This window comes from Fragaria vesca, linkage group LG6, assembly GCF_000184155.1.
Source record: "Fragaria vesca subsp. vesca linkage group LG6, FraVesHawaii_1.0, whole genome shotgun sequence".
Classification (NCBI taxonomy): Eukaryota; Viridiplantae; Streptophyta; class Magnoliopsida; order Rosales; family Rosaceae; genus Fragaria; species Fragaria vesca.
In genome coordinates this window covers 10,531,425-10,559,113 of record NC_020496.1, presented here as the reverse complement: position 1 = coordinate 10,559,113, position 27,689 = coordinate 10,531,425, and the positions used below count along the sequence as shown (strand labels likewise).

The window sequence follows — 27,689 nt, the reverse complement described above, 5'->3', positions numbered from 1 at the left end:
ATTTCTGCAAAGTTTCATCTAAATTGGAGATCATTTGAGCTTCCGTGATTTACACAAACGGTTCCATTTAGACAAATTTTGTGATCTCCAAATTGGACGAAACTTTGCAGGAATGATCTACACACTATGTTCTAAACTCTGAACGGTCGAGATGTGAAAATGTGACCTAAAAGTGAGAGAAATAAGGAGCACCACATTTTAATTTCAAAACGGTGTCCTCCTCTGAAAGGGAACTATATAGGTGATACAAAAAGCTCTCCAATGAGCTTCCGAGAAGCACCACATTTTAATTTCAAAACGGTGTCCTGCTCTGTAAATGAATTATATATGTATATACACACACACATAGAGGATCTAAAGAGGACGTCCGCACAGCCCTTAAAGTGCGGACGTCTCTCCGTTCTCCACCGTACGGATCTGACGACGGCGCGCCTCCACCCTAGCGGCCTCCAGCAGCGTCTCCGATCACTTTCCCTCCCCGGCGAGTCCGCCAAATTCCAGTTTTCCGGCGAGATCACCCAAAACTTCAAACAAAATCGATCTTGCCAGAAAATTGGAATTCGGCGGACTCGCCGGGGAGGGAAAGTGATCAAAGACGCTGCTGGAGGCCGCTAGGGTGGAGGCGCGCCGTCGTCGGAGCCGTACGGTGGAGAACGGAGGGACGTCCGCACTTTAAAGGCGTGCGGACGTCCGCCTCTGATCCCGACTGTGTGTGTGTGTGTCTATAGGTGATAACAAAAAGCTCTCCAATGAGCTTCCGGTTTTGGAAAATTCCTGCAAGTAGTGATACATATGCTGCCTTCAATAGTTCAATCCTAAAATAATCTCTAAGCTGCCACAACCAGATTCGTGTTTTGGAGTAATGCAACTCGACACCACCATAGGCTGCTCAGCCAGTACAAAAAAAAAAAAATCACTCAAGCGTATATCTCGTGGCATTTTTCATAAACCAAAACTTCTTGTAAGAAACTGTAGGCACATCGAGACCATATACGTCGATGGACATCCGCTAAAGCAGATGCATGTCGACCTTGACGAAAAACTCCAAATGCAATCATGAGTAGAATTAGGGCTTGCTTGTTGCGCATCGCAACCCAAAATCCTTTCGAAGCCACCCAAATCCAAATTGATTGGAGAAATTGCCTTGAAATAAAGGTTTATCGTTGGCCTGTATGTTTAGAGGCTGAATGCTGGTGGAGCCTCTCATTACCGCTAGAAAGAACCCTAAAGTATTTGGGAGTGCGTAAGCTCTGTGAAGAGGACCGATTTATTAGTGGGAAGTGTTTTTCTTGGAAAACTAGCCTTTTTCGGTACCTTTGATGAGAGTTTGGTGGAGGTTGTTGTTGTGGCCATTGACAAGATGCAAAAGAAAAAGAAACGTCCAGATGGTAGTCAGAACAAGCCTAAGTATGCAGCGTCTTTGGAGGCTGAAGTTGGGGGACATGTAGTGGAAGAGCTGAAGAAGGGTACCCTGCCCTGGGAGGGTTACCGATATTTATCCTGTTGCTTTGAATAATTGAGCTTCGATGAACCCTTGTCTTTTATATCTTTGGTCTTAGGTCTTGCCAATTGATGAGCGGAGAGGTACAACGTGTTTTGTTGTTTGAAGTGGGCTGTTGCAGATGGTATTAAAGTCTGACTCCGACTAAAAGTGTGTCGACGAGAATGTCAAGCTCCTTAATAATCGGGGGGTGGGGGTGGAGATTGGTGACCTGTGTGGGCAGGTGCAAGAAGCACTGACAAGCTAGCATGTACATCCCACATCGATCCGGGAAGACAACATGTTGTTCTTATATGTGCAGAGTCATATCCTTACAGTAAGACGTGTTTTAGGAAGAAACCTAGTAACAAAACTATGAGGGCTAGTGCGCCCAGAGCAGAGAGTAGACATTATTTCGTTATGTGGACTTGGCTGATACATGCTTGTCAATTCAGTTGCTATGATAATGTTTAAGTAGGAGCAGAAGTTTTGTTACACAATGCTTGTTCAGACATATCACATATCACATATTATGAGGGATTTTCAATTACTTTTACTATAATGACGTAGTGATGTTGTTGATTAAAAACATCAAACATGCATATTTATCTAGTTTTTTTTTTTTTTTGGTGTGAATCAATCCCAAATCGGGTAGAAATATAGTCATCTGAAACTAGAATAGGTTATTATATACTCTCTTGTTGCCATTTTAAACAGACAGAGAGTTAAGTAGTGGTAGTACCCATAAGTGATATATAGAAAACAGAACTACTCATTTTACAAGCAAATACGTAGGTAGGTAGCGTATATCCTCATTCGGTACTATTCTAGAGACGCTAGAGATAACGTGTATAAGTTCCTAATAGTCTAATACAATGATTTATTGTAATTAGACAAACTAAAAACATAGGGGTTAGGCCAAGAGTAAAACCCTAGCCTAACTTAGAAAGCCAAGAGGGTCCAATGGGCTGGTCCAACTCCAAGCCTAATTGATTGGTCTGTTCTCTACCCACCATGCGCAAAACGACATGTGCTCCATCAAATCATGTGCCACCGTCCCAAGGCAGAAGGTGGTGTGACCCAATCGCTTCCACTCGAGTTACTGTCGCAACTCAATCGCCGCGCACTACTTTGTCAACAGTCCTGATGGGATTCGAAACCACGCCAACCTAGGAACATGATGCCACTTCCAAATCTGACGTCGTTTCCTAACCCGCCATTGATTGGAGCCATGCCGTCGATCTAAGAAGCCCACAAACATAAGCATGACATATGTATGAAGTGAGAGACCCCGTAACCGGCTAGATACTTTGAGCTCAACCTCAACCATCAAGGACCCTTGAAACTATATAAGATGCCCATCTAGCAGCAACCTGAAGACCTGCTAAGCTAGAGGCCATCATCGATTCGGACACCACCACGTGAGCAAATTTGCACAAGGGAGAACTCGGTTCTTAGAGCAAGTCCACCCTCTGGGTCTTTGTTGGGAAGACTTGAGTCGTCACGTGACAATGATTTTGAGCTGCAGTTTTCACCCACGATTTATGTTTCTAGGTCGTCACGTGGCAGTGACTGTTTGTTGAATTTTATATTTAGTATTTTGTATGTTCGGTTTATTTTTGAGTTTTTCCTCAAATGTCGAGTCTTCGATTTAAGGCTCATGTGTGGTAGTACACGTCGACACGAGGTCACCAATGTATTCAGATTATTTTTCGGTACGTCTATGTTTTTTCAAAGTTTCGATAAAACAAAATTATTTTACAGAAATTAGAAATCCATGATTAATTCTCAACCGTTTGATCTCTTCATTTTAAATCTAGGCCATTCACTTTCTTTATAAAAACCCAACTCAGGTCAACTGACCCAAATTAGGTAAACTCTTTCTTCTTCGAAGATGACCAAGAGTTGTGTTGCTCTCCGACCGCCCAAGACGATGCCATCGATTCCGGCCACCCCACGGCGTCAGACTTGGCCAAAACCTTCCTCTTTCTTCCCTATCCTAAACCCCATCATCAATTTCACATGCATTCACCGTGGTGATCGAATCGATTCCAAGAAGCTTTTGCTTTTCTGACTAGGGTTTGGGTTTTCGGTGACCAAATCGTGTGCTAGAGGTATGGTTGTGAACTTGTGATCACATTTCTTCCCTATCCTAAACCCCCATCATCAATTTCACATGCATTCACCGTGGTGATCAATCGACTTCAGGAAGCTTTTGCTTTTCCGACTAGGGTTTAGGTTTTCGGTGACCAAATTGTGTGCTAGAGGTATGGTTGCGAACTTGTGATCACATTTTTCTTCTCTATCTTCTCTTACCCTTAATTTCATGAATTGCTTCTATTTTTTTAAATGCATCATTTTCTTTGCGTTTTTGGGATTCGTCGGTGATCTTCCACCGACGGAGCCGTCCAAACTTTCCGGCACGCTTCTGTGGCACGCGTCTCACTCTCTCTCTCTGATTCGGTCGTGCCAAAGACGCGCGAGAGCAACGGGTTGAGGCCTGGGCGTCACAGTGCCACAACGTGGCCGACGTCATGTGGTGAGGTGCAGGCGAGCTGCGGTGGCTCAGAAGGCCCAGGTCGTCAAAATCCTTTGTCTGATGACCCGGGACTGACCAAGGTGATGACCCAGGTTAAAGAAATTTTATGGGTGGAGGGAGGTTTTTTCTGACTGGATTTTTGTTTGACATGAAAAATGTCTGGGTCTTGCTTTTAGGTTTGAGATTGACTTGCTCTTAGATGACATATTTCTCTTTTTTATTTTGTGCTTAGGTATAACATAATTTTTATTTGTACACAGCATTGTACCGTTTGTACTATTATTTTTTTGATTACTGCCTTTGTATTATTTGTTGGGTTTGTAGAAAAGTAAATTAGGAGTGGCATGGCAATATGGCGTTATCCCACTTGACTAGTTGTGAGTAAAACCTGGCTGCTGACAATTCCCACAAAGAGAGAAGATAAGGTCTCTCTCGGTCACTGTATGTGCCAACCCCCTTACTGTCCCTACAGACATCACACGCTCCTCCCCTAACCTAACCCTCACACACCCACCCAATTGCAAGCCCTCGCTAGCTCCACCAAGACCATCCCATCCCTCCCTCTACTCAGAAGGCCAGAACTGCTTCCACATTTTCTCTCTTCTTTTTCATCTTTTATGTCACATGTCCTGTCAAAGGGTCATTCACGTATGAATATGCCTCTGATACTACTCTGAACTAGCCTCTGCTTTTGCAGCACCTACAGACCCCTATCTTTCTCCCTCTCTCTGTCTCCTCTCTTCAGACTTCGGAGAGAGAGAGAGAGCATATTGTGCCTGCATATAAATCCAGGCCCCCTTTGTAGCTCAGCTCTGCCGCTCTGGCCTCTGGCATGATGATGACGTAGCTAGACCTGTTATTATTATCAAACCCTAAACCTAAAACCTCATAATGATAGATAAATAGAAAGGGTGATGATATTTAAGTTTATTTTTAGTTTTTGTATGGGGATGTTGTTTTCTGAAATTGTAATCGAGGAAGACGCATGCAAAAACCTAATGATGGTGTCCTCTGCTTCCTCTGCAGACTTCCCATGCCTTTACTCTCTCAAAAGCTTCCTTCCCCTTCCCTTCTTTACTCTCATCCGCCCATTAACAATTTTCCCTTCCCTTTCCATTAATGCCCCTAGCCTTCTGCTTGCCCACATTTTAGGGCTTTCCTATTCTGTCCAAGACGTGTTCTTGCCATAACGAGATTTACCATTAATGTTTCCATTAATGAAATGTAACCTCTACTTATTTTCTTAATAATATATTATTTATAAGATTTTGGTAATGTTGTCGAGAAGAATATGAGTTTTCAATCGTATGGTTTTATATTATCAATAACGTGTTGTTTCTATCGTTAATAGTTACGTGTGGTCGATATTTATCTCGTGTTTATATTCATAGTCGAATATTACTTTCCTTGTCATTCTCTTTCTCCAAAGCGTTCTTATATAGTTGAATATGAAGGTGTTGGTAAGAGAGCATGAGAGTGAGTTGCCTTTTTCGTTCATTCTGCTTGATGCATTTTAGTCTTGATCATTGTTTATATCATATTCAATAGCAAAAGAAATACGTCACATTGGTGTAGCAAATTTAAGGAAGTAGTAAAGACTTTTGGCCTCTATATGCTTTCATGCATAAGGTTGACAATGGTAGTTCAGCATGGTGTTTATTCGATGGTGATGACTATGTTATCGATTTCCTAGTCTCAATGTAAACTACGCCATATATTTTTTTAATCAAATATAATACACAGTCAATATGCTATAATACTGTGAGTCGAATTCACGACATCTCATTTATAAGGTAAGACTTATACCACTAAACCAAACAGTACTAGACAAACTATACCACATTATAAATATGTATCATTTCTATATAAAATGATAATTACTCAAATCATATTAAGGTAATAAACCTAAATTGTGATTTTTTTTCCATACTCATTTCACCTATACAAAATTAAATAGCAATCAGACATTCATTAAAGGATCAAATCTAACCAACAAATGGTTCGCAACTTCGCATTGATGCAACCACCTCTTGGACCGATGTACTTCTAGACGTACTTCTAGTATCTAATACGAATCTTTTAGAGCTTAGTATGATTATGCTCTACAACCCTATCTCTGCCAAAGCTGGTTTTCCATTTCGCCTTTGTCTTCAACTCATCAAAGCCATTGAAGGAAGGGCAGTTCCGGTAATGCCTCTAGTGAACCCAATCAAACATCCTCACTCTCAATCTCTCCCAAGGTCACTTCGGTCATTTTGAATATACGAACCAATCCTTCCAAATATTCAAAGGTAAAAAAGTTTTCCTGGCTCCATTTCCCTACACAGTGGAGCAAACCAAGCAGAGAGCCGAAAGTGACGAACCAATGGAAGATAACAACAAGAGCTACCTCACCATCGTCAGCAACAAAACCAAAAACTCGTATGTAGTAGAGTAATTTCCCCAAAAGTAAAAACCAGCAACACCCAAAAAAGCAGAGAGGAGCATAAAATACTGATTTTCCTTTCTCTTCCTCAAACTCCACCAAGTCTTCTTCTCTCCTCTCCTCTCCTCCTGTACACTTTTTCAGTTTCCAAGCCCCATCCCACATACGCACTAAGCATGCTGCGCCAACCCACTTGAGCCCCTCCCTTTGCTTTCTCAAATGTCTCGCAGTTTTTACATGGCAACTTTCAAGATCGGCCAAACGGTGTCGTTCCCTCTCGTTCTCCGGTCGTAGTTTCAGAGATCGCTTTCTTTCTTGTTTCTGAAGATTCATCGTCTTGGTTTCTAACTGGGGTTCGATCGTTAGATCGGTCTTGTTTGCTGATCCCGAAGGAGAGAGAGTTGTATAGTTTTGTGTTTGGTGCTGCGGAGATACGAGGACAAACGCCGTTCCAGTTAAGGATAGTGCTGTCCCTTGTCGGCTTATATCCCAATCCCAAGTCGTGTTTAGGCTTAAAGTAAAAGTAGTAGTAGTACTTGCGAGTCTTGTAGAGATAGACCACCCAGTTTGGCGTTTTGGTTTCTTTCTTTCTGGGTTTGGTGGTGAGGTGAGAATTGGAAAATGGCTATGTCCTGCAAGGATGGTAAAGGAGTGATGGATAATGGCAAGTATGTGAGGTACACACCTGAGCAGGTTGAAGCCCTTGAGAGGCTTTATCATGAATGCCCCAAACCCAGTTCGATTCGTCGCCAACAGCTCATTAGGGAGTGCCCTATTCTCTCTAACATTGAGCCTAAACAAATCAAAGTTTGGTTCCAGAACAGAAGGTATTCTTGTTTTCCATTACCTTAATTGCCTTTTTCTTCATCTTTAGGCTTTGTGCTCTGTTTAATTTTTGGCTCGGAGAATCTAAACGAACAAAAAGGAAAAGATTTTTGTGGTTTGGATCTTGAAGTTTGGTTCTTTGAGCATAACTCAACAAAAAATTAAATCTGGATTTCAATTTAGTTCTTTAATGTATTTTATAATTTCTGGAGAATGTTTGGTTGGGGAGAAAATAGAATTAGTACAAGTGGTTGCATGAGGCTTATCTTCCTTGTTTATGCAAAAATGGGTAGTCTAGAAATCTTAAATACGTTGCAGTTATTATATTTGTCTAACATGCTGGTCTGATATCAATGCACATTGTCTGTTTGTGCTTTGTTTTGTTCTTTGCAGATGTAGAGAGAAGCAGAGGAAAGAGGCCTCACGCCTCCAAGCTGTGAACAGGAAGCTCACTGCTATGAACAAGCTCTTAATGGAGGAAAACGATAGGTTGCAGAAGCAAGTGTCACACTTGGTCTATGAAAATGGCTACTTCCGCCAGCATACCCAGACGGTGAGACTTCTTGCCTCTCTTTTGTAGCAAGAGAATGACAACCATGAATCCTAGAAATCAACTACCATATATTCAATTTCAAGAATAATTTTTTTTATCTGTTTTTTGAATATACCAACCTTATATTAGTATTATTTGTGTGACATATGAATACGTGGTGACTGATATATGGTGATGTTTTCCTTTATCACAGACCACGCTTGCAACCAAAGATACAAGCTGTGAATCAGTAGTGACGAGTGGTCAACACCATTTGACACCTCAGCATCCGCCAAGGGATGCTAGTCCTGCAGGGTTAGTGGGGATATAGCTGTTATGTCATTTTCAGTCATCGTTCTTTGTAAAATTCTTGTTGTTGTGTGTTTGTGGCTTATGGATTCATGTTTTGTGTTTTTCTAGACTTTTGTCCATTGCAGAAGAAACTTTAGCAGAGTTTCTTTCAAAGGCAACTGGAACTGCTGTAGAGTGGGTCCAAATGCCTGGAATGAAGGTAGTTATCTAGAGCTTTTACATGATTATTTAAGTAATCTCTCATGCTTATTCAATAAGTTAAGTAATGTTTATTAGAAAAAATATATATTTTGATTATTGAAATTTGGTGCAGTATTATGACTATATACCTCAACTCTATTTGTTGGTGCACTGGGCAAATAGTAAAATGCAAATTTCTATAGCCAATTATTTAGTAAGTTGAATTGTTTCCTCGCCTGATATGTTTCTTCCCCCCTGTCATCTCTTCTTGGTGTTTGTAGCCTGGTCCGGATTCCATTGGAATCGTTGCTATTTCTCATGGTTGCCCTGGAGTGGCAGCACGAGCCTGCGGCCTGGTGGGTCTAGAGCCTACACGGGTAAGTGAACATGGTTTCTTTCCTTTTGTTAATTTTTCATATGTATGCTTAAGAGGATGTATGATTGACTAATGATTATTCTCTGCTCAGGTTGCAGAGATCCTCAAGGATCTGCCTTCGTGGTTGCGTGACTGCCGCACTGTAGATGTCTTAAATGTACTGCCTACAGCAAATGGTGGAACCATTGAGCTCCTTTACATGCAGGTACGATCTAATTACATCTATCTTTTCGTACAAAATTTTAGCGTTCTCGCCAATAGTTTAATCTCCTCTTTTCCTGATATAGCTCTATGCGCCGACCACTTTGGCGCCTGCATGTGATTTCTGGATGCTCCGCTATACTTCTGTTTTGGAGGATGGCAGCCTTGTGGTATGTAATTCCAAAATTATGAATTCATTCTTCTAGCCAAATCACTGACATGTCTGTTGAGCACTAAAATGCTTCAGCAGCACAAAATAAAAGTGCATGCATATGTAGAAGTTTACCAGTTCAAATCAAGTTGTTCTCATTATAATGTATAATGTTCAGGTTTGTGTGAGATCTCTCAAAAACACACAAAACGGCCCGTCCATGCCTCCGGTGCAGCATTTTGTCAGAGCAGAAATGCTGCCTAGTGGATACCTGATACGACCATGTGAAGGAGGTGGTTCAATTATACACATTGTTGATCACATGGATTTGGAGGTGATTTTGTGATGCTTATTATGATAATGTACTTCATACTTTGGTTTTAGTAGTGTTGACAGATTTTTAACTCATACATGTGTATTATCTTATAGCCTTGTGGCGTGCCTGAAGTATTGCGCCCATTGTATGAATCTTCAGCTGTTCTTGCCCAAAAGATGACAATGGCGGTAAGATTACCACATGACAGTAGATATTGTAATTTTATATTCGTAGGGCTCAGTCATGTATGCGTAATGATCATATATATGGCTACTAATTCGTCCCACAAGAATGTAATAATGAAGTGCAAATGGGTAGGTTTCAAATTTTTCATTTGTCTCTTCGTTTTCAGGCTTTACGCCAGCTGAGGCAGATAGCCCATGAAGTTTCTCAGTCTAGTGTCACTGGCTGGGGAAGACGACCTGCAGCTCTACGAGCACTAAGCCAGAGGCTTAGCAGGTTAGTATTAAGGTTGTTTCGATAAACTTTTACATGAGTGAAGGCTTTGCTGCTTGGAAGCTCATGGATATTTTCTGCCAGGGGATTCAATGAGGCACTGAATGGATTTACTGATGAGGGATGGTCATTGATGGGAAATGATGGCATGGATGATGTCACTATCCTCATAAACTCATCGCCTGACAAGCTGATGGGTCTAAATCTTTCATTTGGTAATGGATTTCCAGCTGTCAGTAATGCTGTCTTATGTGCTAAAGCATCAATGCTTCTACAGGTCAGGATGCTTACCATCTTTTCTTTCCAATGATCCGCGATAGACACACGGTGTTAACATAAAGAAATAGCAACAAAATATGCTGTATTGATATCCATGGTGACGTTTAGGATTTGGTAATGTGTCCGTGTGACTCGCACTAATGCATGACATGCCATTAATGTAGAAGCACTGCGTAATCCAGACATGGTTTTATGTCTGCTGGTAAAGAGCATTATTTTGTAATTCTTAAGTTGCAATCCTTGCTGTATGTGCCCATTGTCTTGCATTTTTTTTTTCTCTGTTAGCCATACGTAAGAAACTTGGAAACTTGTCCTGATTAGATCATAGTAGTAGAGCATCTTATCGTGCTTATAATTCATAGGGGATAATGTGTTTGACGTTTATTTTTGTTCCTGACTTGCTATCTACTGTATTTCCCAGAATGTGCCACCTGCTATCCTGCTTAGGTTCCTACGGGAGCATAGGTCAGAATGGGCAGACAACAATATTGATGCTTACTCAGCTGCAGCTGTTAAAGTTGGCCCCTGTAGCTTAGCGGGGTCTCGAGTAGGAAGTTTTGGTGGTCAAGTTATACTCCCCCTAGCTCACACTATTGAGCATGAAGAGGTGAGCAATATGATGATTAAGGAATTTACTGCTCTTATTGACGTCTTGCTTTATGATGTTTTATACACCATATTGAGTCAAAACTGTATTATTCTCTTATTATTATCCTTTTGTGCTTATTAGTTCTTGGAAGTCATTAAGCTGGAGGGTATTGGCCATTCTCCTGATGATCCAATGATGCAAACTAGAGAGATGTTCCTCTTGCAAGTAAGATATGATTCTTCTCCTCAAAATATTATGAATTTATGATGATTCTTCTTTACGAGAATGCTGCCTAGGGCAAGTTTTTCCTGCTTGTCTCGTATCTCATCTTGGATTGTCAAAGTCTTGCCAGCATTGTTAAGACACATAGGTTTCTATTTAAGATACATAATGGGACTTTCAAGATGGTATCTTGAATTGTAATAGTACGAATGATATTGATAAGAGGTAGTATTCAGTTTGTTATATTTTTTTTTCTAATTAACTTTTTTTCCTGCTTGTTAATAGCTATGCAGTGGAATGGACGAGACTGCTGTTGGTTCCTGTGCTGAACTGATTTTTGCTCCAATTGATGCTTCCTTTGCTGATGATGCACCTCTCCTACCTTCTGGTTTTCGGATCATTCCTCTTGATTCTGGAAAGGTCAGCCTATGAGTCATATTTAAAACTTTGTAAATGTTAAATTCCATAACTCCTGTTCTATGGAAATTTTTGTAATTGAGCTATGATAATGTTTCAGGAAGCCTCCAGTCCTAATCGCACCTTGGATCTTGCTTCTGCTCTTGAAATTGGGCCGACTGGAAACAGGGCATCTAGTGAATATTCCGCAAATGCGGGTTGCGTGAGATCTGTGATGACTATAGCATTTGAATTTGCATGTGAGAGCCACATGCAAGAGCATGTAGCATCCATGGCTAGACAATATGTTCGCAGCATCATATCTTCAGTTCAGAGGGTGGCACTAGCACTCTCTCCTTCACATTTAAGTTCACATGCTGGTCTTCGTTCACCACTTGGTACCCCTGAAGCACAGACCCTTGCTCGTTGGATATGCAACAGTTACAGGTATTGTAAAGCTTTCTATCTTTTTCATTTTACTTGTTTCTGTAGTTTTAAGTCAAAATATTCCCCGAGATATATGCAGCACTATGCAAATTTTAAACTTGGGCCTTTTGGTTCATACCCCTACTAAGAGAAATACTATTTTTCCCTTTACTGGTATCAAACTTTGATATTGCAATTTTACATTGACAATCGATGAACAACTCAGGCTAAACTACTATTTGTTAGTGTTGATTTTCTGCTTACTACGTAAGTTTGAATAAATTGAGCTTAGTGGCTGATTGCTCCCATGAAGGATGCAGCCTAACTTAGTCCCCTGAATTGTCTGTACCACGATAACTTAATATATCACTGTTATCATGCAGTAAAATGAAAATAGTAAGTGTTTGGTCAAGTCTTCAACCAAATTGAGTTTGAGCTATTATTCATAATAAATGTCACCCTTTTGGTTCCGAGTATAGCTTGTGTTGCAGTGGTTTTATAAATAGTCATCCATTTAACTCATTGTGCTTTGTTATCTAGCTGTATGATCTCCATAATTCCTTCTGACAATCTTCAGTTTTGAAATCTGACTCCCCTTGATATTTACCAACTTCCAGTGTTTGTTAAGAATTAATTTAGAAACAGTGACTAAATCATGGAAAACTGCTTTTATATGAAGAAGATGAAATACTCTAGTTTATGACCATATCCCTGCAAGTTGTTCCTTAATGTGGGAGACCACATATTCTGTAATCAAAAATGCTTAAGGTACACTGTTGATGTTGCAGGGGATATTTGGGTGTGGAGCTGCTCAAATCCTGCAACGAAGGAAGTGAATCCAATCTCAAATCCTTGTGGCATCACTCTGATGCGATTATGTGCTGCTCTCTGAAGGTGCATATATTATAATTAAGGCAAAAAGGAACAGAGAGATTTCTTCTTTGCTTAGTCAAACATTGAGCATTGCAGCCCCCCTCTCTTTCACATTTTCAAGCAATCTTATTGAGAATTCTGTTTAATGCACAGGCTGTGCCAGTTTTCACCTTTGCAAACCAGGCGGGACTTGACATGCTTGAGACCACCTTGGTTGCATTGCAAGACATAGCTTTGGAAAAGATATTTGATGACCATGGACGCAAGACTCTCTTCTCTGAGTTTCCGCAGATAATGCAACAGGTATAGGACCTTACCAAAATTCTGTAATATTTATATTTCATTTTAGACTCGCACTGAACGTGTTGGATTGATTCAGATGTGAAAAATAGCCAAAATGTATGTTCTCATTTGTCGGTGGTGTACTTTCTGTAGGGTTTTGCTTGTCTTCAAGGTGGCATTTGCCTCTCAAGCATGGGAAGACCAGTGTCATATGAAAGAGCAGTAGCTTGGAAGGTGTTGAATGAAGAAGAGACGGCCAACTGCATATGTTTCTTGTTTGTGAACTGGTCTTTTGTGTGATGTTGGGACCAGGAAACTTTTTATGGTTAGGAGCCTATTATAATAGGTTAAATAGAAGGGAGACTCCAAAACCTTTGTGCTTTATTAAGTCGATCTTTATCTTTTGTAAGTGATAATGGCGATGATCAGTGTTGTGTTAGATTGTTGTTAAGTCTTTATCTTGTGTAAGTGATAATGACGATGATCAGTGTTGTGTTAGATTGTTGTTGCTAAACTCTATAAAACTCGAGCCTATGCTCTTTGTTTTCTAGTTCTTTGTTTCTGTGTGCCTATCTTAACCCTTTTTCTTTAATTAACTTACTGAATGGGGTTTTACAGTATCTTTATGGGAAGTCTATTCTCCCAAGTATGGGGGTTGCGTATGTGCCTTGTATTTCTGGACAACAGTAAAAGTCTATTCTCCCATGTAAAAGTCTCAGGACAAGCAGCGGAGGGTAATGTACCTGGAAGGGTTCAGAGAGTTTCGCATCTGGCTCTCGTTCGACTGCGCCGGTGCTGGCCTATGGCCAAGCCGGAGTGCGAGGAGTGCGGCCGGACGGGAAATCGTATATCTGTCTCAGAGGAGAGATTCTAGCAGCTCCTGTAGTCGTCCATATATGCTCTCGGAGGTTACTGCATAAAGGGGAAGACTGGGCTTGGGTTGGTGGCTGGATCAGAGGTTATTGGAGCGATTGGAGATGGCTGGGTAGGTTGTCATCGGTGGCTGGACTCGGATCTTCTTTCAGGTCCAGTTGCAGGTTGGAGGGTGAGAGGCAGGCAAGGTGGCTACGCGCAGGTGGTGGGAACGGTGGTTGGATGGGCTAGCCGGTTTCGAGGGGTTCTCCGGTGTGTCTGGAAGATCGAAACTTTACCAGATCCAAACTCGGATCAAACTGACGTAGGCTGGTTGGAGTTAGGTAGGCAGGGTGGTTTAGTGCTGGAAGTGGGTGTCCGATTACGCAGATGCGGCGTCAGGGACGGTGGTGGTATGGCGGCTCCGGGGCAGTGCTTCATTTGGGCTGGGACGACGATGGGGTCAACTGAGTGGGCTCCATGGGCCTGGATCTTACTGGGCTTCTACCTCATGTGCTTTGGGCCTGGGTCGTCTGGGCCTTTGTCTTGACCCAGGATTGGATTATGGGCCATGAGGTATCTACCTTAATTTCGTTGTTTATTTCATATTTATGTTACTCTGGGCACCATGTTTATGGACCTATGTCACCCTTGTAGTGTGTTTTTATCCCTTTGTGGATTATATTGGCTATGTCCAGATCAGGAGGACTTGGTTCCTCAAATCGATGTCAAACAATCCCATATGTTTCCAAATTTTTGGATACTCAACACCAAAACAACCTGCCAATTACCATTGTAAACCTACGTGAGAGTTTGTACGCTTAAAGTGCAGTTTGGCACTTACCTAGTCGATTATGGGTGCTCACGCGTGGGTTCATCACCCCCCATTTTCTTTGGTACTGGTTCTTGGTTCTCCTTCGTCAGTCACTTCTCTTTCGCGAACTGGATTTCAATGGTGGATTGTACGGTGTTGTTTCAAGGGAGTTCTTCCTCTCGGTTGTGGGCTACCATATGATTTGTGTATTGGGATGTGATTGGCATCAGTTATCCGGGTGTCATTGCTCCGGCTTAGTACTCCTCACTACCTCACGGCTGCTGGCGGTGATGGCGATATCATTGTTAGCAAGCATAAGTGGAGAGTGTGGTAGATTTGTTTTTGCTGTTGTTTTATTTTATTCGGTTGTAGGGTCTCAAACCCATAGGTTAGTGAGCGTTTGGTCTCCTCTCACTCTTTCTAGTATGATCGAGTTGGAAACCATGCTCTTTGTTGTTATTTAATTATCAGCCTCGCGTTTGCAGACATTGTAATTGTACTTGCCCCGATTAATGAATTATTCATTTATACTTTTATACACTAAATCATTTTAATTATCACTCCTCATCAGTTCATGTCCATGCGGTCTCAGAATTAAACTTGAAAGGGTTGATATGTAAGCTTAATTTTTTTATATATATTTTTTAATGTAAGCTTAATTATTGGTCTTCTATTTATTCTTCCTATAACACCAGGAGAAAATAATCAAAATACATAGAACACTAACTGTAGTTCCATATAATAATGACTTAATAACACAACATTGTTATTACTAAAATAAAAATACGTTTATTTACATGATTAATTAAACTTACATAGAATGGACTAAGGAGTCAAAGTAAGCTCTTCAGGGAAACAACTACTAGCATATGATAAACATACATAAGCTAATAGAGGGCTATATTCTAGGCACTTTGATCCCTATGCAGTAGACAAAAGTAGTATTAAGTGGAAGGAAGAAACAAAAGCCGAGGGGAAAAGGGAAGCATATATTTAGAGGAACCCCAAAAAACCCCATATGAGGGTAACACACTTATTTGATGCTGCTTCAACAAGGTAACTAACATAAGCCTCGGTACGTGCATGGGTTTAGAAATACTTGGGAGTACTGATGATCAGAATCCCAGCAAAAGAAAACCCTAGAGAGTGAATTGACTGAAAGGTGGGATGCCAACGGACTAGACATGAAAAAAAAGCTAAACAAAGCCTTGGAAACTCAGAATGGCCTCGAAAAAACCCCATTTAGAGTTGACTCTTCAGATAAAGACACATATAATAGTTACGGGGAGATTTGGAAGCTGAGAAACCCTAAAAGTGTTTAAGAAAATATAGAGGGAGAACTATACTAATTGCTTCACACAGACAGTACTAGTATAGTAGTATAGAGGATCTAGGAGAGAAATATAGAACCTTGCCCATCTCCCCTAGAGATATCGTAATTCATCTCATTTCCCTAGTAATTGCCGGAATGCAGCTCGAACTCCGAGCAATCACACCCTTCCTTGTTCCTTTGTCCCTAGGACTGATGGACTTGGCCCTCACACTTTTACCTTCCAGTTTGCTCTTCTTCAACATATCTTTCATAGCTTCAGCTTGGAACAAAACTGGATAAGCCCTGCTATACTTGTTAAACCTTACACATGCACTTATGTGTGCATTCAAGGCCTCTTCTTTGTTTCCTCCATTTTTCTCCAGCTCTTCTTTCACTGCCTCGGCACACAACCCGCAGATCCACTTCCCCAAGTACTTGTCTCGCACTCGGTCTATGTACTCGGGTGTGCACTCTTCGCTCATGCCACAGCACTCACACCTCGCGTCTTCAACCTCCGAAATGGGTGGAAGTGCTTTGATATCCTCGATAGAACTCTCCTTGCTGAGTTCGAAAGAGATATCCGATATGGTTCTTTTAAGGCTATCGGATGAGAATGAGAGCCTTGGTGGTTTGGATTTGGAGATGTTTCTGGTGGAGGTAGAGTAATTGGTAGCAATAGCTTCTCCATGAGGCGCCATGAAAAAAGGTTAAGGTTGCTGTTAAAGCTTTGGTAGCTAGGTTTAGGTTACTGAGAATTAGCAAGAACTTGGCTAGAGATATAAGCTTGAAGATTTTCACTTGGTAGTAGAAAGGATGTGAAGACGTATAGCCTATTTATAGCAGTAGTAGTTCTTCTTTACTTGAATCTAGAACCATGAACTTCTGCATGGATCTTGTTAATGCACCCGTCCTATCAATCAAAGTGTGAATAGTCGTGACCGTGCTAGATTTTTCAAGAAAGTATTGAAATAAATTGAACTGTTATGCTTTGTTAGGTTTGAAATCAATGCCTAGCTAAAAGAAATTAAATGTTTTTATTATTATTATTATTATTATTATTATTATTTTTTTTTTATAAATTATGAGGAAGAGGATGGTCTTGGTGAAAAGGTAGCATACTCATTTTTCAGTTTTAGGATAGTATGAAAGCTGTGGCACATCACAGACCATTAGACATACTATTACCTAACATATTATATATACGTACTGATTTTGATCCAAAAATATTATAGCATGAACTATTAATCCTTCTTGGGTGGCCATGATTTGTATATATATACGAACGAGTTAAGTGACTACTTTTTTTTTATTTTTTATTTTTATTTTTTAAACTTTTTATTAAATAACTCACACACCCTACATATGTCAATGAGATTTGAACCCATGACGTCAAAGTTGTTAGTGACTACTTTGTCTATGAACGAATAATGTGTGATCACCATTTGAAATGCATGATGTGGTAATATAATCATCTAAGATATGAACCCTGATACACAACGCAGAAATACAAAAATAATTTGTCACAATAATGTAGCCTATGACAATATCGGATTGTTTAAGAAGGGTCCAGATAAAGGGACATCATATTTTACACAAAATTTGACACACCTTGTGAACCCTTAGATTCTAAAATGTTCAATGGCTCAGATTTATTGCTTAAATGATGTCAACACTACATTAAGTGATGTGGAAATTACATGGCATTACATATTCTCAATATAAGATAAAATTCTATTAAGAAAAAAAAAACCAACAAATTAAAATTTGGAGAATCAAAATCAAGAAAAAAAAAATCTAAACTCAAAAAACAGTATAAGAAAGAACGACGACTATTCTTATCAATATTGTATTATAAACGATCAAAAGAGAAAAAAAAATAATAGATGATCCTTGTGGCATCAATTAAGACAAGCCATTCACTGTACCAAAAAATGAGATATGTGGAATTAGTTTTAAAGGCTTGTTAGAGAGACTTATGGAAGAACTTTGATCAAATTAAAGGCTCGATGATGGAGGGAGTTGAATTCTTCTTTTCTTCTGGGTTTTAAAACCTAAATTCATATGAAAGGTTAAACCTTGAACCATAAAGAACGATTATTTTGTTGTTATCTAATTACATTGAGTTATATTGAAGATCGACATAATCTAATTAGATTGGTACAATATATTCATAGTAATCTTCTTCAACATATTGATAAAAAGAACTGTAGTCGTTCTTATAATGTTCTTCTTCTTCCTTTTCTTTTTTTATTTCTCTTTTTAGTTTTTGTTGATTTTGATTCTCCAAATTTTAATTTGTGGTGTTTTTTTTTCTAATAGAATTTTATCTTATATTGAGAATATGTAATGCCATGTAATTTCCACATCACTTAATGTAATGTTGACATCATTTAAACAATAAATCTGAGCCATTGACCATTTTAGAATCTAAGGGTTCACAAGGTGTGTCAAATTTTGTGTAAAATATGATGGCCTTTGAACCGGACTCGTTTAAGAATATTACTCTACGCACCTTTTATTATTTATCTCAATATATTACAAGTTGTTTTTGATCTGAACAAAACGCAATTTTACTTGCATGAATTAGCTAGCTAGCTAGAGTCTTCTAGCCTTTTCTGGTTCTCGAAGTGTCGCTTCTTGCTCAAGAATATATTGTCCTTTTGCCCTAATTGCCTAACTCGAACAATTATTTGTGCCTATCGATCATGCATGCATGCACCAAAAAGAAAGCAGTAATTCATTTGGTCCTATAGATCGAACTCCACGAGTTGCATATTCACAATCACGGGCGAGCTTACTCAAACCGTACACTCCATGAATGGTCCATACCAATTTCAAACACTAGCAGCTGCAAATTTAGGCAGAACATGAAGGAAAGGGACTTTGCCTCACATGGTTTCTTTCCTGTAGCAACCACAAATCTCATTTTCACGAGCAGTAAAATCCATCATATCATATATGTGTGGACTGTGCAAGTGATCCATCGAGAGGTTGTTGAGCGTTTGTTATGACAAAAAGAGAAGACTTCTTGATTAATATCCAAGGAACAAGTCTCTGTAACTTCACAGCTACTCTAGAAATAAAGCTGCTTTGAATATGTGGATTTCATTGTTACGATAATGACATGATTTTAGATTCTCTAATCTCTACTACGTCGGCGGTACCGGCCAGTTGGTTTACAGTGGTTATTCTTCAGCATAATTTTAGGGCTTATTTTGATAGTTGACCTGGGATTTGTGGGCGCATGCAGGAGCAGCGATTAGATCAGTCAGAACTCAGAGAGCGTACGCAACCTGCTGAAATGAAATATCAAATCACAGCAAGTGATCAAGTTGAAGATTAATGGCTAAACCGCGAAGCGGAGGTTACGGCTTCATATTTCTGCTATTAAATCTCAAGAAAAAAAGAAGACAAAAGAGATCGAAGTGATGGATATCTGTTCCAAATAGGGTAGATATATAGTACATAGTACAGCACTGTTGGATCCAGCAGAGAAGTGACAAAAGGATTCGATGAAAAAGAGCAATAAGACAGACACAGTCATCATGTGATTGACAATGCAATGGTCGACATAGATGTAAATATCTTCCAAGCATGCAATCTTCCTCTTCTATTTCTGCGCAACACCCAGCCATGTTCAACCCAATTTGAACAAAGAAAAAGAGACAGTCTCGATTAGTATGTATCCAATTGCCCAGCCCAATGCAATCTAATGCGAAGAAGGCCCAAAGTGGCAACAAAAATCAGACTCCCATGGTAGTATAGAACTATAGATGATGAGTAAGATCGAAGAAGAAGAAGAAGAAGAAAGGGTAACGAGGTCTCTCGACTGCTGATACATCATACGATGAGTGTTGTGTGTTTCGTTCCTAGTCACTTATAGTGACAAAAGAATTTGATTGTCACTTATCATTAGATTTGAATCCAAACAGTTTCAAGGGGGATAGCATAACTCTTTAGCTAGGACAATTAACCTTGGTGTTCATGATATGTCGTCCACTTTGGTCCTCAGTTTGGTTGCTATATGTTACTTACACCCATGCCCATGATTACTTTTCCTGCTTTCAGTTTCAATTTATGTAGTAATAATTAATCAAGGAGTTTGCTATGTCATTTCTTCCTGGTGTAATTTTCTATGTTGTTGTATGTTTCTTATCATAACCATATTATAAATTAGTTACGATATTGTCATAATCATGAAGGCCATCATTGCCGGTCATTACTCATTACTAATTGGCTATGATTAGAGCAAACTGAGCAAGGAAACTAGCTATGTAATTATACTTTTTGGCTTCTCGGTGAAGTAAAGAAGTTAGCAAGCTAGGTACGTGGCAATATTATTGTTTGATTAGACTCCAAGCCTCCAACTAATACAACTGAAATTAGTCACGTAAGTTTATTTAAAAGGGCTGGGGAGGCTGATCTAGATGTACACCGTTTTAATTGGCAGGGATGATGATGGAATGATCATTATAGAGCCAAATGTTCTTAACATAAATTTAGTGTAAACCATAACCTAATTCAATCGGTGATAACTTAACTTGTATGGGTTCATATTGAATAGATTACTCATTACTCAATTAGACATAGATACCACATAAGCTTACAAATCTTGAAATAATAATATACTGTTTTTACACAAGGCAGCACGGCAAGCACCCGATTTACCCTATGTTCATGAGACAAAGCTTAACTATTTTCCTTAATTTCAAGTAATCTCATCCTACTCGAACTTAAAGTTTCTAGATTTCAAGCTCAAACATATAAAAGAGTAGTCTTCTTATCATTTTAGATGGAGCATATGGTTTGGAAACTGGTCGGTAAAGTTCTTTTTTTTTTTTTTGCTTGCAATATGATCAGGTATTAAGGTACGTATCAGCAAAAGGAATGATACAAAATCATTGTGCCACATGAGATATAGTTCAGGTTAATTAAGTGTTAAGAAAAGTGTAGTTGCATATATGCCAAAATAATTTACATGCATTATGCATGCGAAATCAGAGTGCAATAAGATTTTTTGCACTTACCTGTTTGGCTATTTCTTTTATGTGCATTAGGAATCGATCATTTCCAACTTCTTTTCTTCTTTGCTTTGTAATCGATTTTGCATCTTTTGTTAACAAAGCCTTTTTAACCTACCCTTTCCCGATGAAAATGAAATGCCGCCTTCACAATGTTACACGTTTAGGAATAGATAATTGAGCATGCCCCAAACTAAAGTAACACCGAAAAGCCATGCACCCACATGTGATTGTAGTGCCAATTGAAAATACGAAAACCCTTCCGTCCCCCCCCCCCCCCTTTATATACCCCATACATCCTCTTCTTCAGAACTCGTACTCAACAACCTTCTCTCTCTAATCATCTCTCTCTCCCTCTCTCCATCTCTCACTTTCTCTCTCTAGAGGAAAGGAAGAAGGAAAGAAAACCAAAACCCATATCATGTTGAAAATGGAACAAAATAATCTACCTGTCATAGCCAAGAAACTATGGAGCATAGTACGTGTGGCTTTCTTCATGCTACGAAAAGGCATCTCAAAGCGGAAGCTCCTGCTAGACCTAAACATGATGATGAAGCGCGGCAAGCTGGCTAGCAAAGCCCTAAGCAATCTCATGTTCCACCACCACCACCACCACGGCGCCTCCGCCTCTGCCGCGGCCCAGCGCGAGTATGAGTTCAGCTGCAGCAACACCCCCAACTACCCCTTCCATCTCATGGGTGGCAAGCGCCGCAGCCACCACAGCAACCACTTCTTTAAGTGTGCCCACGCGCCTGCCACTCAAGAAGATGATGTGGCGGCAATGAATGCGGTTAAGGCAGTGCTGGAGATTCTGAATAATCATGAGGTGGTGGCGGCAGTGGAGGCGTCTCCGATGCCGACTCCATTTCAGACGCCTTCACTACTTCCCGGGTTTGGGCGGAGCCCCATGGTCCGCCAGCTGAGGATAACGGACTCACCGTTTCCGTTGAGGGAGACCGACGAGGACAGCCACGTGGACAAAGCGGCTGAGGAGTTCATTGAGAGGTTTTACAAGAATTTGAGACAGCAGAAGCAAAAGTGAGAGATCGAGATTGGCTTTGGAGTATTACCATCATGTTTAGTTTGGCTATGGATTTGCGTCTTATTGTTGCTGGGAGTGTTGATAGTTACAATAAATCAGAAACGTAGCTAGCTTATGTCAACCTGAAGTTCCTGAACTACGTACTTCTATTTTGTTCTTCATTTGGAGTCGTATTTGATTTTTAAGATTTTAGGTCTTTTAGCCTCGACGGTTTTCTTCTTCAATCAATCTAGCTAGTAATAGGGTTTTCTGAAAGCTAGCTAGCAAAGATATTACGCATATACTCCAATATCAAGGAATTAGAGATTCAAAAGAAGAAGAGGAGGTATATACAAAAGATTCACCACAAGGTACCAGTTCGTACAGCAACGAGTGCAGAACCACTTGAGTAAAGTTTTTTTTTTTTTTTTCTATGTTGTTTCACATATAATTTTGAAACGAAGACATGCTTGCATGTATATACTAGTGAATATCCGAATTAGATCAATAAAACGTGCATAAACTTATACAGGCTGTACTCTGTACGTATCTTTTTTTTTTCTTCTATATGAGAGATCAAAGTACAGTCTGTACTTAATCTGCTAGAAAATTTAGGGTTCGTTGTTAATTCATGGCTAATCCTATAAAAATTGTATAGTTCTTATTTCTAAATTGGGATTGCTTGACTTACCATTGTTATTAATATTTCTATCATGCAGCTGTTATTTCAATCAGAGTGAGTTGCAAAGTCTAACCTACTAATCATTTGAATCTTAGTATAAAAGTCATGCATGCTCCAGTTCACAAGGACCAACAATTATATTCTGGTTTTCTACCAAAATCATTGAAGGGTTAATTTGGAGTTTTATCTTTGAAGGTTTTAGACTTTGGAATATCATATTGTCTGTTTTCATGAAATTGAAAAGCTCATCAAATGGCTTTTACAGCCTCTCTCTCAGTCCCACTTCCACCACTAAGAGGTCCTGTTGTGCTTCCACTAAGTTAAAGTGAACCAATGTAGTAGAGCTAGCTGGCCCCTTAAAGTATAATCACCTTTCTTATGTATATGCTTTTGCTTTTTTTCTCCTTTTCCTTTGTTTTTACATCAAAATTTATAGGAAACCCAGCTACTTTAGGTTGGTAATTGGCTCCTTTTGAAGATTTGTAACATCTTTCAGACCCAAATACAAATAAAAAGAAATGCAGCACTATTACTCTAATTAGGGTTTCGTAAAGATCGAGCTTTCTTTACTGAACAGCTAGGACCTGCTACCAGGCCGATGATCATGACCCCGACAATTTTAAACGCCATGAAAAGTTTAAACCTTGGTTGAAATTTCAAAGCAAATCATACTCCAGCACATTTGATTATGCAGATGCATGAAACTTAGTGAGTGATCAGTTTATTTTGCAACCCTGTAATAATAAACTTAATCAAAAGTTTTGTTTAGGAAGTTAAAAAAACAGTACAAAAGTTGGTCAAGTTAATGAGGAAAACTTGTGCATATCAACTTCAACAATTCTAGCTATTTAAATTCAAAACAGAATTCACATTGGATCTGCTCGGTTGGCAGACATGGATTAGGTATATAGATGACAGATCATATATTAATCAATAAACTGTAGTTTCCCTCTAATGGTTATTAGCGCTAAAAAGCGTAAGTACGTGTTTTATTCGCGTATAATACAAGAAATTGGTACGACAAGTTCATTCATTCGCGTGTCTCATTCAAAATCTCTAGTATTTTCTTGATGGAAATTGTTTATTTTTACGTAGAGTACACAAATCAGCTGATTCATAGCGGAATATACATAGAATTGACATAAACAACTGAAATTCTAAGTTAGAATTTAGAATTAATTGGAGTAATAGTTGTTGCCCTTGAATTGGTTATTCACGTCTCCATCATTCTCATGCATTCTTCAGGAAACTTCTGCATAAGAAATGTCCAACGTCAAGAAATCTTCCCAGGCACTATCCAAGAACGATGGGAATGCATTAACAGAATATCAGCAAGCCAAAGTTACCACTCGAAACCAAAACTTTGCCTCGACAAAAAGCCAATATATGCTAGCCAATTAGTATTAATTAATTTCTGGCCGGTAAGACCCGAATTTAACGTTCATGTCGATCCCGGCCAATTGAAGATATGAAAGTGAGATGCACAGATCATGTTGTTATTTCTTGTGGGGAAAGATATTTGCCTACAAACTATAATTACTTGCAAGACGTCGCTTTAACTTTTCAAATGATTTGCATTTTATAAAGAGTCCTATCAATCTAAACTCCCATGGAGCCAAAGTTTTAGGTAATATGTTAGGTGAGTCTTGAAAAGAAGAAATCAAGGCAAAACCGCTAGACAGATGTCATCTTTGGAACTCATATTTGGTCAAGATTAACATGCTAATTCACGTGTAATTCACAATCACTGATTGATAATCTGCATGCATTATTAACATTTGAATAAAGAAAAACACTTGCTAGGCACGCAGACTTAGCTATTAAGAGAGAATTTTATTCTTTCCTTCGGACATATATTAGAAGAGACGGTTTGTAATTAAGCAGTGAAAGGATGTTGATGTTCCCCACTCTACTTGTTGCGCGCATAGTTTTGCTTTTCCCCACTCTATTCTTTCAGTTTACAAGGCACATTTCTTTTCAAAATCTAGCCTTGTACTCTTTCAAACACTTGTAACTTTGATGGATCATCAGTTAACTGAAATCTCAGTCCAAAAACTTATCTAATTATGTTCATCATGCTGTTAGTTGTGAATCCTGATCAATCTTAATTTGGACAACAAAAAATTGACCAATTTGCACTTCTTTTTAATATAGTAGTGTTTGATATGAAGCTTAGATTATATGAGGCACCATGCACGCATGATAGATGACAAAATTGGATGAATAATGAGTCTAAATTATCCAGAATCCAGCTCCTTGTTTAGGGTAATTTACCCTTAATTAGATGCATGGGAGAGAATATAATCACTAGATTACAAGTTAGTTGATTTGTTCTTGTTGTTTAAGGGTCATTAATTAGTTATTTCGAAACAGCTGTTAAGGAGAACGAGTTAATGTCAAATACGAATAATAATGCATATATAATGACAAGTGAGGAATGTTTGAATATATATATATATATATATATATATATATATATATATATCTATGTTGAAAGTTTATACGTATTTTGAGCTGAATTGATGTTTTAGGTTATCAAATTGCCAAACTCCTAATTTCAAGGCGCTTTTGCTGCAAGCAGTAGATATTTTCTCAGTTAGCTGTAGATTTGCCAGTTCAATTATATTGAATTCTGTTCTTCGTTTATATTAGATAATATGTACCTGATTTAGACATGCTTTTCATCTGTATGATCTCTTTTGTTTGACATATGATAATATGTACCTGATAATCCAACTTAGGATTATCAAATTCTAATCTTACAGCTTCATATAATTCAATATACTGTATCAAACAAATATATGGTTTAATTAGTTAATAATTGAGAGAGGGTTAAGGTTACTTTCCTTTGATATTGATAAAAGCAACCTAGGATATACCTTGCTACAATTAATTAAGCTTTCATCTTCAATTGTGAGTGGGAATTGGGTTAAATTAAGCAGTCCCAATTAGTGGTCAAAAGAGGCTCTAGTCTTTATAAGCAACTAAGTAGTGTATATACCAGGATATTGGGACGTACGTACAAATTAAACAGAGTGCCAAGACCTTGATCAGCTGGGATTCCTGGGAAGTGGTAAGCCTTTGTTTTAATTCTATACTATTTACACATGCGCGCAGCCGGGGAAAGAGACTCTTGCTCAAAGCAGGTTGGGAAAATAAGAAACAGAGAGCTTTCCGTGCTCACAGTGAATGTATATGTTCGTTCACCCCATTTGTGAGTAACTACGTTTAATCTCACAGTTCCATAATCTAGGGTTTAAATTCATGTTCTCACGTTGAACAACGTTCATTTCTTGATGCTTATTTTTCAATTTTCTGCGAACTAAAGGAGGCCTAAAGCTCGCAAGTAATACGAGCAACATATATGTATATACCTTGCTAGTTGCTACAACTGCTAAACTTTCATCTCGGTCAGTTGTAAACGGCTAAGCATTCCCAATATATTGGTCAACAGTGTCTCTTTATTTATAACTACTTAATTGGTGTATATGCCATGGTATTGTGACGATCGAACAAAACAAGGTGCCTAGCTGAAACCGGAAATACTAATGGCGTCCTAATTCAAAACCTTCAGCTGCATGCGAAGTGGGAAGGCTTGCTTTACTCCTTTAGTACTGCATATACATGCGACCGGCAAAAGAGAGCCTTTGCTAGCTTAAAGGTTGGGAGAATGGGAGAGTGGAGAAACTATAGACGTCCTACAATATAAAGTTCATACCACTAACAAAAGGAAGGTCTTATAACAATTCAAAGTATGCATCTTTTCATTATTTTTCAATCCTAATTACATTTTCAGAAATCCAAACGCATGCATACATTAGATCACACATATACATAATATCATACTTTTATATGTATATTTGTGGATGGAAATTATACTTCAAAAAAGCTTGTCCTAATCTAACTTAACTAGAAGCAATAAAAATAATTCTAGTAGATCTATGAACAGATAGATATTGATTGATTTGGTACTGGCTTTTGTGATCAGTAATTTTGTTTGGACGTAAGGAAAATAGTAGTGGATCGACAGGATTAGGGAATTTCTACTTAAGTATATATAGTCTTTAATTTGTAACTTAAGAGTAAGATAGGTACGTGCCATCTACGCATGTTTAAATAAAGAGAAGATATGTAAATACTAGAAAGCATATTTTAGATGTCCTATGCATCATTGAATGCATATATACATTAAACTCTGGATCGATCTATATATATCTTAAGTTCTTAATCATTCGTTAGGGGGTGAAACTCGATCTCAATTAACCTCCTCAAGTCATATCCATTCAATGTTGCTGCTAAGTGCTAACTATAGCTATCTCAAACCCAGAAAGGATGAAAATTATGAAAAATCAATATCCAGTACAGTATTTCACGCTTTAGCTAGCTTGAATGGATATGGGGGTGACCTTCAATCTTCACAATTCGCATGCATTTGTGAAAAACTGATTTAGTTACCTTGATGCTGAACATCTGGCAGCCAGAAAAAGGGAATGCACATAGCTTTACCAATTAATTAGAATTGCCAAATTAATTATTGGTATGGAAATGATCGAGCAACTGGAAAAGCTAAAGAGATCCATATTGGCTTTCCCTTTTGGTTCCAAATTATAAATTTTTCATATTGTTTGCTAAAGGGACTTTAGAGTTCATTTTGTAGCTTTTTGGCCACTTAATTAGAACGGGTTTGTTTGTTTACACACACCTAAAGGCTAAAGCCAAAGTTTGTGGACGTACTTGTAGGAACCTAATTATAGAACGAGAAGTCGATGGGCACACTGTGCACAGAACAAGTTAGGCTAGCTGTTGGATTTTAGGTGGCCAAAAACCAAGCGCCCTATATTACTGTCAAGATCGACAAACATCCCAACATTTTGATATTTCGAGTTTGAAATCCTCGATCTCTTCTAATATCGTTAACTGAATAGAAAAACGAATCGAAGAGATCTGCCATGTAAAACTTGATATAGTTAATTAAGCTCATGAGCATGATCATATGTAAAATCCATATGATATGGTTTAAGAAAAGAAGCACAAATAATCAAAGGATAAAGAATGTAAGTACAGTCAGTACAGAATCTTAACAAGCTAGGAAGACACTACTCCAAATTAAGGATCAGTTTAACAATT

At 38.9% G+C, this 27,689-nt stretch overlaps 3 protein-coding genes across 3 annotated transcripts; 2 read left to right on the top strand and 1 right to left on the bottom strand.

Moving 5' to 3' along the window:
* Positions 1-6,670: 6,670 nt before the first annotated feature.
* On the top strand, positions 6,671-13,410 carry LOC101306733 (homeobox-leucine zipper protein ATHB-15-like). The gene is made up of 18 exons (XM_004302818.1): positions 6,671-7,271; positions 7,663-7,822; positions 8,016-8,116; positions 8,222-8,312; positions 8,575-8,670; positions 8,761-8,874; positions 8,957-9,040; positions 9,200-9,355; positions 9,451-9,525; positions 9,690-9,796; positions 9,878-10,070; positions 10,494-10,679; positions 10,803-10,886; positions 11,169-11,303; positions 11,401-11,726; positions 12,494-12,599; positions 12,732-12,881; positions 13,014-13,410. Exons 1-18 carry the CDS (start codon positions 7,066-7,068, stop codon positions 13,158-13,160), a joined length of 2,517 nt encoding a protein of 838 aa, XP_004302866.1. The 5' UTR covers positions 6,671-7,065; the 3' UTR covers positions 13,161-13,410.
* Positions 13,411-15,664: 2,254 nt separating this feature from the next.
* LOC101306443 lies at positions 15,665-16,542 on the bottom strand. Its single transcript, XM_004302817.1, has one exon. It carries the CDS (start codon positions 16,534-16,536, stop codon positions 15,967-15,969), a length of 570 nt encoding a protein of 189 aa, XP_004302865.1. The 5' UTR covers positions 16,537-16,542; the 3' UTR covers positions 15,665-15,966.
* Positions 16,543-21,174: 4,632 nt separating this feature from the next.
* LOC101306150 lies at positions 21,175-22,362 on the top strand. Its single transcript, XM_004302816.1, has one exon. The coding sequence runs from the start codon at positions 21,281-21,283 to the stop codon at positions 21,899-21,901; it is 621 nt and encodes a 206-aa protein (XP_004302864.1). The 5' UTR covers positions 21,175-21,280; the 3' UTR covers positions 21,902-22,362.
* The last annotated feature ends 5,327 nt before the right edge of the window (positions 22,363-27,689 follow it).

Coding starts and splice junctions, on each gene's coding strand:
- LOC101306733 (XM_004302818.1), top strand. CDS start 7,066: ATGGCTATGTCCTGCAAGGATGGTAAAGGAGTGATGGATAATGGCAAG. Junction 7,823..8,015: donor TCCGCCAGCATACCCAGACG/GTGAGACTTCTT, acceptor CCTTTATCACAG/ACCACGCTTGCAACCAAAGA. Junction 10,680..10,802: donor ACACTATTGAGCATGAAGAG/GTGAGCAATATG, acceptor TGTGCTTATTAG/TTCTTGGAAGTCATTAAGCT.
- LOC101306443 (XM_004302817.1), bottom strand. CDS start 16,536: ATGGCGCCTCATGGAGAAGCTATTGCTACCAATTACTCTACCTCCACC.
- LOC101306150 (XM_004302816.1), top strand. CDS start 21,281: ATGTTGAAAATGGAACAAAATAATCTACCTGTCATAGCCAAGAAACTA.